Source organism: Marmota monax, unplaced genomic scaffold (genome assembly GCF_021218885.2).
Source record: "Marmota monax isolate L192 unplaced genomic scaffold, Marmota_monax_Labrador192_F-V1.1 WCK01_AAM20220418_F8-fsc00009, whole genome shotgun sequence".
NCBI classification, from domain to species: Eukaryota; Metazoa; Chordata; class Mammalia; order Rodentia; family Sciuridae; genus Marmota; species Marmota monax.
The window spans coordinates 24,466,970-24,480,431 of record NW_026694710.1 but is presented as its reverse complement, the minus strand read 5'-3'; the positions used below and the strand labels follow the sequence as shown (position 1 = coordinate 24,480,431).

The window sequence follows — 13,462 nt, the reverse complement described above, 5'->3', positions numbered from 1 at the left end:
TTTACTGTAATAAACCACTGAGGAAGAAGTCCTGCAAGTTATTTCTCAGCCGCGGACCTCAACCACTGTTAATATTAATCTTCAGTTTTGATGGATGTCAGCAGCAGCTCATTCTCAAAAGAGAGACTTTAATTTAGAAGTCATTAAGAGGTGAAGAAGCAAGTTGTAGTAAAGAGGAAAGGAACTCGTGGTGCCTGGGAGCCTCCTAGGGGCCAGATACTTGCTTATTGGGAGCAGCAGTGCAAGGGCAGTGGTATCATGCTCTTTGGCATGAACCTCCTGGATCTTTCTTTGGGGATTCTCATTGTTTATCATGCTGCTCTGTGTATCAGCTAGCCTTGCTGTGTAATAACCTACCCCGAATCTCAGGATTAAGACAGCAGTCGCTAATATTCTGTTGATTGGCAGTTTGGGCTCCGTTGAGCAGCTTTTTGTATCTTTCCCAGGCTCACTTGAGCATTTGCATCTCACCTGGGACTGCTGGGTGGCTCCATGCACCATCTCTCATCTTCCAGTGGCCCTCTAGGACTCCTTCCCAGCGGGCAGTGTTCCAAAAGAGCAGGCAGAGAGGCTGAAGGGCCCTTGCAGCTTCAGCTGGGGCTCAGGCAGCACTGCAGTGATTAGAGCAAGTCACAAGAGCCGCCCAGGTTAGCGGGGTGGGAGGAGGGATTCGCCTCCTGACAGAAAGCACCTGAGAATGATGGCATCTCATCTACCACAGGGCAGGGCCGCAGCCATGCTACTCTGTGTACCTCCCAGGTGCAGAATGCTCTTGCCCTCCAGCAACCCAGAAGTGTCATCCAGTGATGGCACAAGATCCAGATCCCTGACCTTGTCATTTCCAGAGGCTGCCATGGAGCTCCTGGGGTGTGGCTGCTCTTGATTCAGAGCCTGTACCTTACTCACAGCCACCGTGCACTGGTGGACAGGGACAGGCACAGGGACAGGCTAGGCATGCTGAATGATTTTACTTAGAAAGGGGAAAAAATGGGGGCCCCTTTTGCCATGATGGGTAGACATTCTGGAATCCAGCTGGGCACATACTGCTCAGTCCACCTATTCCACTCTATTTTGAGAAGTTCCTCCCCCGGGGCCCAGCTGTCCTCCTTGGGAGAAGTGCCCAAGTTTAGAGACCAACAAAATTTTGTACAGCCCAGGGGTCAAATCTGGCCATGGACTGCCATTGCACTGCCCTGAAACTGGGCATGTCTTTCACATTCTTAAAGGTTTTTAAATAAAGCAAAACAATCAAACAATAACAAAAATACGTGTCAGAGACCGTCTGCGACCCCAAGGCTTAAAACAGTTGCCAGCCCGGCGGGTCCTAGGTGCTGCCTGACTCTGGCCTTTGTCCTGCAGAGGCAGCCTCCACCGCGACCTCACTCTGTTGCGCCCTATCTGCCGCTGTCCCAGCCTTTTGTACCCACAGAAGGTTGGCAGCCCAGAGGCCCCTTTCCTTTTGACCCGTCTCAGTGTCTTTTAGAAGGTGATACAACTTTCTTAAAAACTCTGTGGGTTTCCAAGGTATGATTCTAGTCCACTGCATTGGGGAGATGGTTTTGGAGTCCAGTCTGTTTTAGGTGACGGCCACCGTGCCGACAGGATCTGTCGGAGTCTTGGAAGCCCTTTTGTCTAGTGGAGGAAGCTTGCCAGCTGCTCTGTAGCTGCACCCTTGAAGTGAGGAACTTGACCCTGAAGACATGTTGTACTTCTGGGAATTGCCTGTGGGTTGGTCGGGCAGAGACGGGAAGCAGTCCTGAGTCCAGCTCAGCCTCTGTGGGCCTCCTGCATGGCCCCCGAATCCTGCAGACGGAACGCTCCCTCTGTCTTCCTCACCCTGGTCCCCTTTCATTGCCGTTGCCTTGAACCTCGTCGTGCACAGCTTACAGAAGCCCTGTGACGCTTTAAACATGATTCCTGAAAACCATCTTAGCTAGACTCACAGTGCGTTCTATTACCCTGGGGAAGTTTTATCCACGCCCCCCCCCCCCCGCGATGTTTCCAGTTTGCTGCTCCCTAGTCCAGGCCACCCCCATTCACTCTGCTCATGGTTCATTTGCTTTTCTCCAGTCTTTGCCAGTAGTTCCTGTCACTCTTCTGTGTCCCTCCCACCAGTCGTCCCCAAACCACTGCCACATGTTTTAGGTTCTGGCCACCACAAGACGCAGCCTAGGCACCAGCTTCTGTACAGCGAGTCTGCATTATAAACGCTGCAACTGCAAAACCATTGTGAGACACCACGTCACGCTCAGGGCAGGTGCAATATTAAAAAAACACCGAAGAATGACAGGTGTCGAAATGAGACCCTTTGTGCACCTGCGGAGGGATGTAGAATGGTACAGCCTCTGCGGAAAACAGTACGTGGGTCCCCAGAATGTTAAAAATAAAGTCACCATGTGATCCAGCAGTTCTGCCTCTGGATAGGTACCCTAAAGAACTGAAAGCAGACGCTCAGAGATACTTGTACGTCCATGTTCGTAGCAGCATTGTTCACGACGGTCAAGAGGTAGGAGCAGCCGGTGAATGGATGAGCAAAATGTACACACTGTGTGGAGGAATATTGCGCAGCCTTAAAGGGGATTTTGATACGTGCTGCAGCCTGGACGAGCAGTGGAGAGCATTACACCCAGTGAGATGATGCAGTCACGCGGGCAAATATCACAGGATCCTATTTATGGGAAGCACCTAAAGTAGTTGAATTCACAGAGATGGGAATGAATGAGAGGGGCTAGAGGGAGGGAGGTGGGGAGCTAGTGTTTAACGGGGACAGCTGAGAGAGTTCCCGAGGTGGATGGTGATGATGGCTGCACAGGACTGTGTATCCTTAATGCCCCTCAACAGCACTTAACCATGTTCAGATGGTTAAGATGGTGACTTTTGCGTTTTTGCTGTATCTGTGTCACTCTGCTCTTTCCCCTGAAGTCAAAGTGCCTGACCCAACAAGTTAGAGGAGGAGAAGGTCCCTCAGGCTCACAGTGTCAAGGCTCAGTCCATGGCTGGCTGACTCCGTTACTCTGGGTGAGGTGAGGCGAACATCATGGCGGAAGGGCGTGGTGGAGCAAAGCGGCTCAGCTCAGGGCAGCCAAGAAGTAGAGAGGGACAGGGATCCAGGCGCAAAATGTAATCCTCGTGGACATGCCCCAGTGACCTCCTTTCTCCAGCCACACTCCACCTGCCTACAGTTACCACCCAGAAGTCCATTCAGATGATTAATCCACTAAATGGATCAATCCACTGGTGAGGCAGCTTTCATAACCTAATCATTTCAGCCGCATTCCTGCATTGCCTAACACCTGAGCTTTTGGGAGACACCTCACCTCCAAACCACAGCGGTACCACAGGTAATGAAAGGCAGCAATTATTGTTCATTTGCTCCCAGCTCCGTGGGTGGGCACATTGGTTGGGGCTCAGTTGGACAGTTCTGCTGTTCACACCTGTCTTGTTTGTGCCTCGGCCTCTGCTGGGGCAGCTGGGCCAGTGGCTAGTCCTTGTGGCCTGTGCCAGGAACTCGTGAAGTGGGTCAGAGCAAGTCGTGCGACCACCCAGGTTCTAGGGTGGGAGGTCGATCTGATTCTTGATGGGAGTTGCCGTGAAGGCTTTGTGAGTTCCCAAGACATGACAGACTTGACGTCTCTGCCTGGCAGGATCATCGATGTAGTTGCCCCTTGCTCATCATTCCCACCAGAAGGCGGACAGGCCCAGCCTGCCTGTCAACAGGAGTGTCTAGCTCTAGTCTGCACACAGAGGTACTCAGTAACGATGTGCTGGGTGAGAACATAAGCACTCCCTGGAGAAGGCTCCGGGACCCCTGGGGGAGGCGCTCCTGCTTCTCCTCTTGAGTGTCTTGATGCACATGATCTTGTCAAAAGCTGCAGGAAGACCTGTGGGGGGGAGACTGGGGTACTGCTGGAGAGTCCAGTGTGACCCAGAGACAGCAGGTCCTCCTGGAGCTGCGCTGGGCCCGGGGGAGCAGGTTTGCCTCAGTGCTGGAGACGGGCCTAGGACCCTGTGCCGAGGCCTCTCCTCCCTGCTTGTCTCGTCCTCCTCCATGAGCCAGCTGTGCCCTTCCTGTCCCCTGGACCTCTCTTGGCTTGGCCCCTGCTTTGTCTCCGTGTTAGAGGTCATCCAGGTGTCCTTTGTGTCCTGTCCCTCCTGGCTCAGCCTAGCGTCTGCCAGGTACTCATCCCTGGATGTGATTCAGGGTCACATCGCATGAAGGTGGCTGTTGCCAGGGTTACTGTGTGGCTAGGAGAGGAGGAAAGGAGAACTGGAGGGCGGGTGAGCGAGCTGACCGCCCAGAGGAGCTCCTGCTGCCTCAGAGCTGAGCCCCCACGGAGCCTGGAGCAGAGCTGGCTTTGGTGGATTCTGGAGGTTTGGTTGAGGACCGAATCTTTTCTTTATTAGTCAGGCATGAGCTTTCTTCTTAAAATGTCCAAAAATAACAGTTCGCTTTTGGATTTTGTTTTCTGGCTCCTTTGCTTTTGTTTTGGTCTTGTTTAATAGAATAGATAGATGAACACGTGACTTTACGAATTGCTCCGAGCTCACCCACCCCAGACAAGTGGGGCTCTGCCAGCCGTCCCACAGGCTCTTTCCTTCCTCCTTGCAGTGACGTCTCCTTCCCCCAAAGTCACCACTGTCTCTTGATTTTAAAAAGCTGTTAAATTTGTTGCTGGTATATTTATCATGTTGGTTCTTTGTTATTTTATTCTGAAGTATTTAAGAATTAACTGACGTGTAGGTTCCCATTCGTAAGGAGTCAGACCTACCTCGACTTTTTAGTGGTGATTTCTAACCTAAGACAGCGCTGCCCTATATCCCTGCTCTGGGAACCAGTGCCAGGGTATAGGAGTTAATTTGGCCACAGCTTACTGATTCATAATTTCTGCCTTACTGCACGCTCGGCTCCCTGTTGGCCACCCTCACAGCGGTCCCCGTGGCGGCTTCTCTCTGACAGCTTCCGCTGCGCGGGGGATCGTGGTTTAGTGGGAGAGCTTGCTTCTTTCTCTTCGACATGCGTTCTCTCTCTTCCTTCTTATCTTGTAACAGGTGTCAACTCCTTCCAAGTCTACATGGCGTATAAGGACCTCTACCAGATGTCCGACAGCCAGGTAGGCCCCACTCCTCTTCACCTGGCAGCTCTGGGCCACCCCAGCCTGTCACCTGGCACAGGACAGAGGAGTCAGGGCTGGCAGGGAGGCTGGGGCTCAGGCCCTGCTGGTGGCACTAAGTGCAGTCGCCCCTCAGGTCTGGGTTCCTTTCTCACTCTGGAGTGGAACAGGAGCCCTGGTCGATGGTTCCTCATATTGTTGCATCTCAGTGCCATTAGCCTGCAGAGCTGGGCGCACGGGCAGAGGGGCTCGGGAAATGTGCTTCCTGGAAGCTCCCGGCTGGCGCTGGCTTGAGCAAGGTTGGGGACGATGGCACTGGCCCTGGCTTCCCTCAAGCCAACCCAAGATGTTGGGCACGTCACTTCGTTTCAGTTTTCTCATCCAGAAGATGCAAAGCCTCAGGCCTGCCAGTTTCAGTCATTATGTGGGTGCCAGCAACAGAGTGGGGTGCTGCCGCGAGCTGTTTGCAGGGACAGGGGACTGCTTACCAGCCACCTGGACTTCCTCACTGTGGGATCTCTTGGCTTGGTTTCCTCTCCTTTCCCTCTTCCCTGCGTGCTAGTGTGGCACAGGGAGCCATGGACGGTAGAGCCAGCCTGGCCCTTGCTGTGCAGCCTGGAGCCACTTTCCCAGCCTCTCTGGGCTTCAAGCTCATAATAGCACCTGCCTGGTGGAGATTGTGGAGGATTGAGTGATGCAGACAGGAGAACTGCCAGGACAGTGCCTGACGCACAACGGCACGACCCAGGTGTTGGGAGGTGATCACTCCTTATTGCCCTAGAGCTAGATGGACAACAGGGGTTAGAAAAGTAACTTGCCCAGGATGCCCGGAGGCCTTTGCAGCCTGCAGAGGGTGTTCCGAAAGCTGAAGGTTGGTTCTGTCGTGGAAAGAGGGGCACGTGACGCACCAGGTAGCTGATTCTCAGCTGTTTCTGTCCAACACTGGTTCCACTGAAGCCCTGGGCATGGATGGAGTCCTGTGGCCTCTGGACCAGGGTCCTCAAAAGCCCCTCAAGCCCCCAGGAGTCCCCCTCACCTGCTGTCTGAATCCATAAGGGTACTCCTGGGTGTTATCTTGTTCATGGAGAACAGAGTTGAAATTCAGGTGTCTTGGAGAGGGAGCTTGGTGGTCTTGATCCTCAGCAGGGCGGGCTCTTCTTGGGTAGGGAGATGTCAGGCAGGGGCAAGGCCTCCCTGGTGGACTGGCACGATGCTGGCCCAGCCTCTGTTGTCTGAGTTCAGAGTTCCCTCCCCGCACGGCGGGTGCTGGAGTTTTTGAAAAGAATCACACATCTCCTGCGGCACAGGCTGAGCAGGCTCAGGTACACAGTCGCCGTGAAACCAAAGAGGACTGCCTGTACCAGGTGTCCCCAGGAGCACAGGCAGCCCAAGGGGAGGAGGAGGAGGAGAGGCCGGGAGGAGGCCCAAGGCAGGAGACCAGGGGTGTCCCCAGGCCGTAGCTTCTGCCTCACCCCAGCTCCTGCTTTCGGGTCTGGAAGGCGTCAGGGCCAAGGGAAGCGCCTCTCCTTGAGTGGGGAGTGGAGCACCCCTGCTGCCGTGGACCACTGTGCGCGTGGTGCTCCCTTCTCACACCCACCCCTCGTGTCCCTCCTCAGCTCTACGAAGCCTTCACCTTCCTCAAGGGGCTGGGAGCTCTGATCTTGGTCCACGCGGAAAACGGAGACTTGATAGCTCAGGTGAGTGGTGCCAATTCTGTCCTTGCCCCTAGTCTCCCCCCACCCCCGTCAGAAGGGTCCACAGGAGGGGCTCCTGGCTTGATTAGTGAGAAGACTGGACAGTGAAAGGCCAGGCCAGGAACGGATGTCGTCTCAGACACACGGTCACCCACACTCTCAGCAGTGTGGCCATGGGCAGGCCAGGTTGCTTCTTGAGACTCGGTTACCTCAAACATGCAGTGGGCATGACCTAACCATCGGTGGCCTTGAGGGGTGTGCATAAGGGCAGGTGAGAATCCCAACAAAAATGCCTTGTGCACCTACGGGTGCCGGGGCCTCGCACACCTGGGAATGCTGGGCCTCGCACACCTGGGGGTATTGGGGTTTCACGTGTGGGGTGCCAGGGCCATGCACACAGAGGCTGGCATTGCTCGTTGACTTGGGGTTGGGAGGGGGCAGAGGAGTGGAGCAGTGTTGCAGCCCTGCCTCCTGCATGTCCCAGCCATGTGGCCTGAGGTGACAGACAGCCTTACCCATGAAGCCTTATTTATCCCGAAGCTCCCACCTCACAGAGGTGCAGTGAGCTTACAGGGGTCTGAGGTCTGTCCTCTGGTGCGAAACAGGCACAAAAACTTGGGGGAGGAGGAGACGGGAGCACACGCGGGTCCCTCTGGCTGTGGGATTTAGGAGGACACGGCAGGTGGGCATCTGGGCCCTACTCCCCAGCTCTCATGAGAGAGAAGAGGTGGTAGAGAGGGGTGGGCGGGGTGTGGGAGGGGGAGCACGGGCCTCACCACTGTTGGGGTGGCTGGGCTGGGCTGGGAGGTGCCCTGCTGGGGCCTCTGGTCTGAAGGCCTGGGGAGCCTAACCCAGGGACAGGCCTCCTGGCTCTCGGCTCCACCTCGGCCGGCCCTTCCTGTGCCTCTCCATCCTCTCAGGCGGGAGGCCTTGCTTGTGTGGCCAGATCTGGGGCTCCCTGCCTTCCGTTCCCGTGCCTTTGGGCCAGGCCGTCTGAGCTGCCAGGGTTCTGCTAAAGTAGTCCCCTCAGAACCCTGTGGCCTCCTGGGAAGCTCACTGGGCGGGGTTCACTGCCTCCCAGGAAGAAAGACCCCACCCATTTCTCCCAGGTGAGCCCTCCGCCCCCCTGTGAAGTGCACCTTGAACTTCCCGCGTCCTGAGGAGACGGGAAGCTCTTCAGAGGATTTCTTTCTCTGTATGACTGACTAGGGCTTGGAGGCACCGCCCTCATCTTTGTGGATTCTAACAAAGTCTGTGGGATCACACTCTTGGAGAATCAGGAGTTATTTATCTGGCAATATCCTGAATTTGAGAGGGGCTCTGAAGCCATTCCTGAATTTGGATCTTTTGCTTTTGGAGAGCTGTGAATTCCCAAGCTCTTCAAATGTCCCAGTTCTTTTCTTTCTTTCTTTCTTTTTCCACTTAGTGTTTTTAGGTATACGTGACAGTAGGGTGTGTTGTGACACATTTTACCTACATGGAGTGCAACCCATTCCAATTTTGATCCCATTCTTGTGGTCGTACATGATATGAGTTGTTATTTATATTTTTTGTGGTTATTTGTTTGTTTTGGTACCTAAGGGTCACTCAGCCACTGAGCCACATCCTGCAGCCCTTTTTTGAGGGAGAGTCTCACAAGCTGCTTAGGCCCTTGCGAAGTTGCTTAGACTGGCCTCAAACTTGCAGTCCTCCTGCCTCAGCCTCCAAGTCTCTGGGATTGCAGGCGTCCACCACCCCACCTGGCCTGGTTCTTTCTGATTTCACGGTTCTTCTCCCCATTAGTCTCTCCCATGTGAGAAGAACCAGGCAGTTCCTTCCACACTTTGTGGGAGACCTCCTGAGCTGGACCCAGCCCATGGGGTTTTCCCCAGGGCTGCAGAAGACAGCGCGGAGCCTCTGCTGCTGCGTAGCCTGGGCCCCCTTCCTTCATTGCCTCATTTCCTTTCGAGAGCTCACAGGCAGTGTCCCCAAAGTCTACATCTCTGTAACAGTCTGCTCAAGGCCACCTGTCATGTCCTTGAAATTCTCCCGACCTGGTTCCAAAAGCCACTTCCACATTTTTAGGTAAATGTTATACTGACACTCTGCTCTGGTCCCTAAATCTGTGTTCGTTATCTATGGCTGCAGAAAAACTTACCCAGCGCTCAGCCTGCATCTTGAAACAACCAACATTTGTCTTCTCCTCTTCCTGTGGGTCAGGAATGCAAGTGTGGCTGGGTCCGTGGCTCAGGCCTCTCCCAGGCTGAACCAAGGTGTTGGTCCAGGTGGGGGCATCTCCTGGCCCCACTGGGGCAGAGGGTGGTGCTGAGGGTTCGGTTTCTTGCAGACTGTCAGACTGCTGCCCCTGCTCTTGGCTGCTGCAGGCCAGAGACGGCCCTGGTTCTTGCCTTGTGCATGGCTACGGTGTGGCAGCTGGCTGTCTTCAGAATGAACAAAGGAAAGACGGAGAAGGGAAGGCCAGAGACTTTGCGACCTAACTCTGGAGGTGACGTGCATCCTTTGCCTCAGTCTGCTCACTAAATCAGCCCACGCTCACAGGGAGGGCACCCCCAGGCCGTGAAACCCCGAAGCGCGATCATCGGGCGCCATGTTGGAAGTTGCCCACGACGCACGTCTGAGTTTGGCTTGATGTTAAATTTCATGGACATGGAACCCAGTGGTGGCAGGTGCTCATTCACGCCTGCTCTCTGTTGCTCAGGGCTAGCTTCCTCCTGTGTAGTTAGCTTCTGCTTCTTCATGAACATGTCACATTTTATTTTTTAGTTGTTGGATATTTGGACAATTTCGAAATTGGGGACTGTTAGGTATAAAACATCCATGAGTGTTCTCGAAGAGTCTTGTTGAACGTGGGTCCACGTGTTGTTGATATATACCTAGGAGTGGGGCTGCTGAGCTCTAGGATTTGTGTGATCCGGCTTTTGTAGATTTCCTTGGTGCCCCGCTTTCCGCTCCCTCCAGTGTGTGAGGAGCCCGCAGGGGCCTTCCAGCGCTCCTCCCAGCCGACCCAAGGCAATGACCAGCTCCAGGGCTCTGTACATCTGCTCGCCAGCTTCTAAAACTTTCTGTCTTCTCTCTGCATTATTTATTTATTTTTTATTGTTGGTTGTTCAAAACATTACATAGTTCTTGATATATCATATTTCACACTTTGATTCAAGTGGGTTATGAGCTCCCATTTTTACCCCATATACAGATTGCAGAATCACATCAGTTACACATCCATTGATTTACATATTGCCATACTAGTGTCTGTTGTGTTCTGCTACCTTTCCTATCCTCTACTATCCCCCCTCCCCTCCCCTCCCCTCCCCTCTTCTCTCTCTACCCCCTCTACTGTCATTCATTTGTCCCCCTTGTATTATTTTTCCCTTTCCCCTCACTACCTCTTGTATGTACTTTTGTATAACCCTGAGGGTCTCCTTCCATTTCCATGCAATTTCCCTTCTCTCTCCCTTTCCCTCCCACCTCTCATCCCTGTTTAATGTTAATCTTCTTCTCATGCTCTTCGTCCCTACTCTGTTCTTAGTTACTCTCCTTATATCAAAGAAGACATTTGGCATTTGTTTTTTAGGGATTGGCTAGCTTCACTTAGCATAATCTGCTCTAATGCCATCCATTTCCCTGCAAATTCTATGATTTTGTCATTTTTTAATGCAGAGTAATACTCCATTGTGTATAAATGCCACATTTTTTTTTATCCATTCGTCTATTGAAGGGCATCTAGGTTGGTCCACAGTCTTGCTATTGTGAATTGTGCTGCTATGAACATCGATGTAGCAGTGTCCCTGTAGCATGCTCTTTTTAGGTCTTTAGGGAATAGACCAAGAAGGGGAATAGCTGGGTCAAATGGTGGCTCCATCCCCAGCTTTCCAAGAAATCTCCATACTGCTTTCCAAATTGGCTGCACCAATCTGCAGTCCCACCAGCAATGTACAAGTGTACCCTTTTCCCCACATCCTCGCCAGCACTTGTTGGTGTTTGACTTCATAATGGCTGCCAATCTTACTGGAGTGAGATGGTATCTTAGGGTGGTTTTGATTTGCATTTCTCTGACTGCTAGAGATGGTGAGCATTTTTTCATGTACTTGCTGATTATTGTATGTCCTCCTCTGAGAAGTGTCTGTTCAGGTCCTTGGCCCATTTGTTGATTGGGTTGTTTGTTCTCTTATTGTCTAATTTTTTGAGTTCTTTGTATACTCTGGATATTAGGGCTCTATCTGAAGTGTGAGGAGTAAAGATTTGTTCCCATGATGTAGGCTCCCTATTTACCTCTCTTATTGTTTCTTTTGCTGAGAAAAAACTTTTTAGTTTGAGTAAGTCCCATTTGTTGATTCTAGTTATTAACTTTTGTGCTATGGGTGTCCTATTGAGGAATTTGGAGCCCGACCCCACAGTATGTAGATCGTAGCCAACTTTTTCTTCTATCAGATGGCGTGTCTCTGATTTGATATCAAGCTCCTTGATCCATTTTGAATTAACTTTTGTGCATGGCGAGAGAAAGGGATTCAGTTTCATTTTGTTGCATATGGATTTCCAGTTTTCCCAGCACCATTTGTTGAAGATGCTGTCCTTCCTCCATTGCATGCTTTTAGCCCCTTTATCAATATAAGATAGTTGTAGTTTTGTGGATTGGTTTCTGTGTCCTCTATTCTGTACCATTGGTCCACCCGCCTGTTTTGGTACCAGTACCATGCTGTTTTTGTTACTATTGCTCTGTAGTATAGTTTGAAGTCTGGTATCGCTATACCGCCTGATTCACACTTCCTGCTTAGCATTGTTTTTGCTATTCTGGGTCTTTTATTTTTCCATATGAATTTCATGATTGCTTTCTGTATTTCTACAAGAAATGCCGTTGGGATTTTGATTGGCATTGCATTAAACCTGTAGAGAACTTTTGGTAATATCGCCATTTTGATGATGTTAGTTCTGCCTATCCATGAACAGGGTATATTTTTCCATCTTCTAAGATCTTCTTCTATTTCTCTCTTTAGGGTTCTGTAGTTTTCATTGTATAAGTCTTTCACCTCTTTTGTTAGGTTGATTCCCAAGTATTTTATTTTTTTTGAAGATATTGTGAATGGAGTGGTTGTCCTCATTTCCATTTCAGAGGATTTGTCGCTGATATACAGGAATGCCTTTGATTTATGCGTGTTGATTTTATACCCTGCCACTTTGCTGAATTCATTTAGTAGCTCTAATAGTTTCTTTGTAGACCCTTTTGGGTCTGCTAGGTATAGAATCATGTCACCTGCAAATAGTGATAATTTAATTTCTTCTTTTCCTATTTTTATGCCTTTAATTTCTTTCGTCTGTCTAATTGCTCTGGCCAGTGTTTTGAGAACTATGTTGAACAGAAGTGGTGAGAGAGAGCATCCCTGTCTTGTTCCAGATTTTAGAGGGAATGCCTTCAGTTTTCTCTGCGTTTTTTAATGCGTGATTTTTGTATATCTTTTGTTACTTGAGTAGGGTCAGAAGAGAACTGAAAATAACACCTATGTTCAGCCCTTTACGATTAGACCCCCTCCTCTTCCCATTGTTTCTCCCTGGCTCCTTCCTCCCCTCCCCACCTCCTCCCCTCTCCACCTCCTCCCCTCCCCACCTCCTCCCCTCTCCCCCTCCTCCCCTCCCCTCCTCCTCCCCTCCCCACTTCCTCCCCTCCCCTCCTCCTCCCCTCCCCTCCTCCTCCCCTCCCCTCCTGGTCTTTTCTCCTTTGAACAGAAATAGTAACTGACATTTAAACTATTTAGTGTAGGGATTTCTCTGTATCATAAGATTGTTTTGTAAACAGTTTCCAAAAATGCTTCATAAACATCATCTTCAGTAGCTGCAATTATTCCACAGTTTGCCTCAATCCACCCCAGCATCAGACCTTGAAATTGTTTTAAATTTATGTTCTTATAATCAACTGGAGCTCAATAACCGTAGAGGCACAGTCGAGACTGTGATTTCTTCGTGGTCAGTGGGCCCAGAGTCGTGGCAGCGGTGTGTCCAGGAGTGATGACCCAGAGACTGCAAGTGGAACTAGGCAGCCGCACCTGGGCATCTTGGCAACGTTGAGGGAGAAAAAAGAGAAGAAGAGTTTTGTCTTCTAGAGTCATTAAAGTGTTCCCGGGGCAAGGAAACCTGGAGCAATAGGTTGAATCTGGGCCACCGGCTTGGGGAGGCATTTCAAGGTCATAGGAGAAGTTCAAGGTGGGGTTTTCCTGCCAGAGAGACAGATGCCAGGGAGAGGGGCCTAGATGGAAACTAGGGGCTGCTGCTGCTCAGCTCTCCTGTGCAGTGGTGTCACTCCAGGTGCTTGGTGAGGCCATCTCCCCCCTCACCTTCACAGTTGTGATGCAAACACTGTCAACTCCAGTGTGCAGGAAACTGAGGCTCAGAGAGCGTGGCCAACTTGCCCACAGTCCTAGGGATGGCCAGCTTTGGAGCTGGGCTCCCCTTCAGAACTTACTGATTTTAGCATCCATGTAATACCAGAATCCCATATTTCTTTCCAAAGGACAGCCTTCAGGGAGACTCAGATTGGAAGGATGGACAGTGGTCTCTGAAGCTCATTTCTTATAACCCTGTGTCTCAATTGATTTTCTGTTGCTGTGACAGAATACCCATGTCTGGGTAATTTTTAAAGAAAAGAGATTTATTTGGCTCTCTGTTCTG

The 13,462-nt window shown here is 51.3% G+C and overlaps 1 protein-coding gene across 2 annotated transcripts in view; it reads left to right on the top strand.

The window, feature by feature from the left end:
- The window catches only part of Crmp1 (collapsin response mediator protein 1), a 66,957-nt gene that overhangs the window by 34,868 nt on the left and 18,627 nt on the right, over positions 1 to 13,462 (top strand). For both annotated transcript variants that reach the window (XM_046423543.1, XM_058572420.1), the window contains exons 5-6: positions 5,050 to 5,111; positions 6,728 to 6,808. In XM_046423543.1, coding sequence (XP_046279499.1) covers positions 5,050 to 5,111; positions 6,728 to 6,808 — 143 coding nt within the window. The remainder of the gene's footprint in view (positions 1 to 5,049; positions 5,112 to 6,727; positions 6,809 to 13,462) is intronic.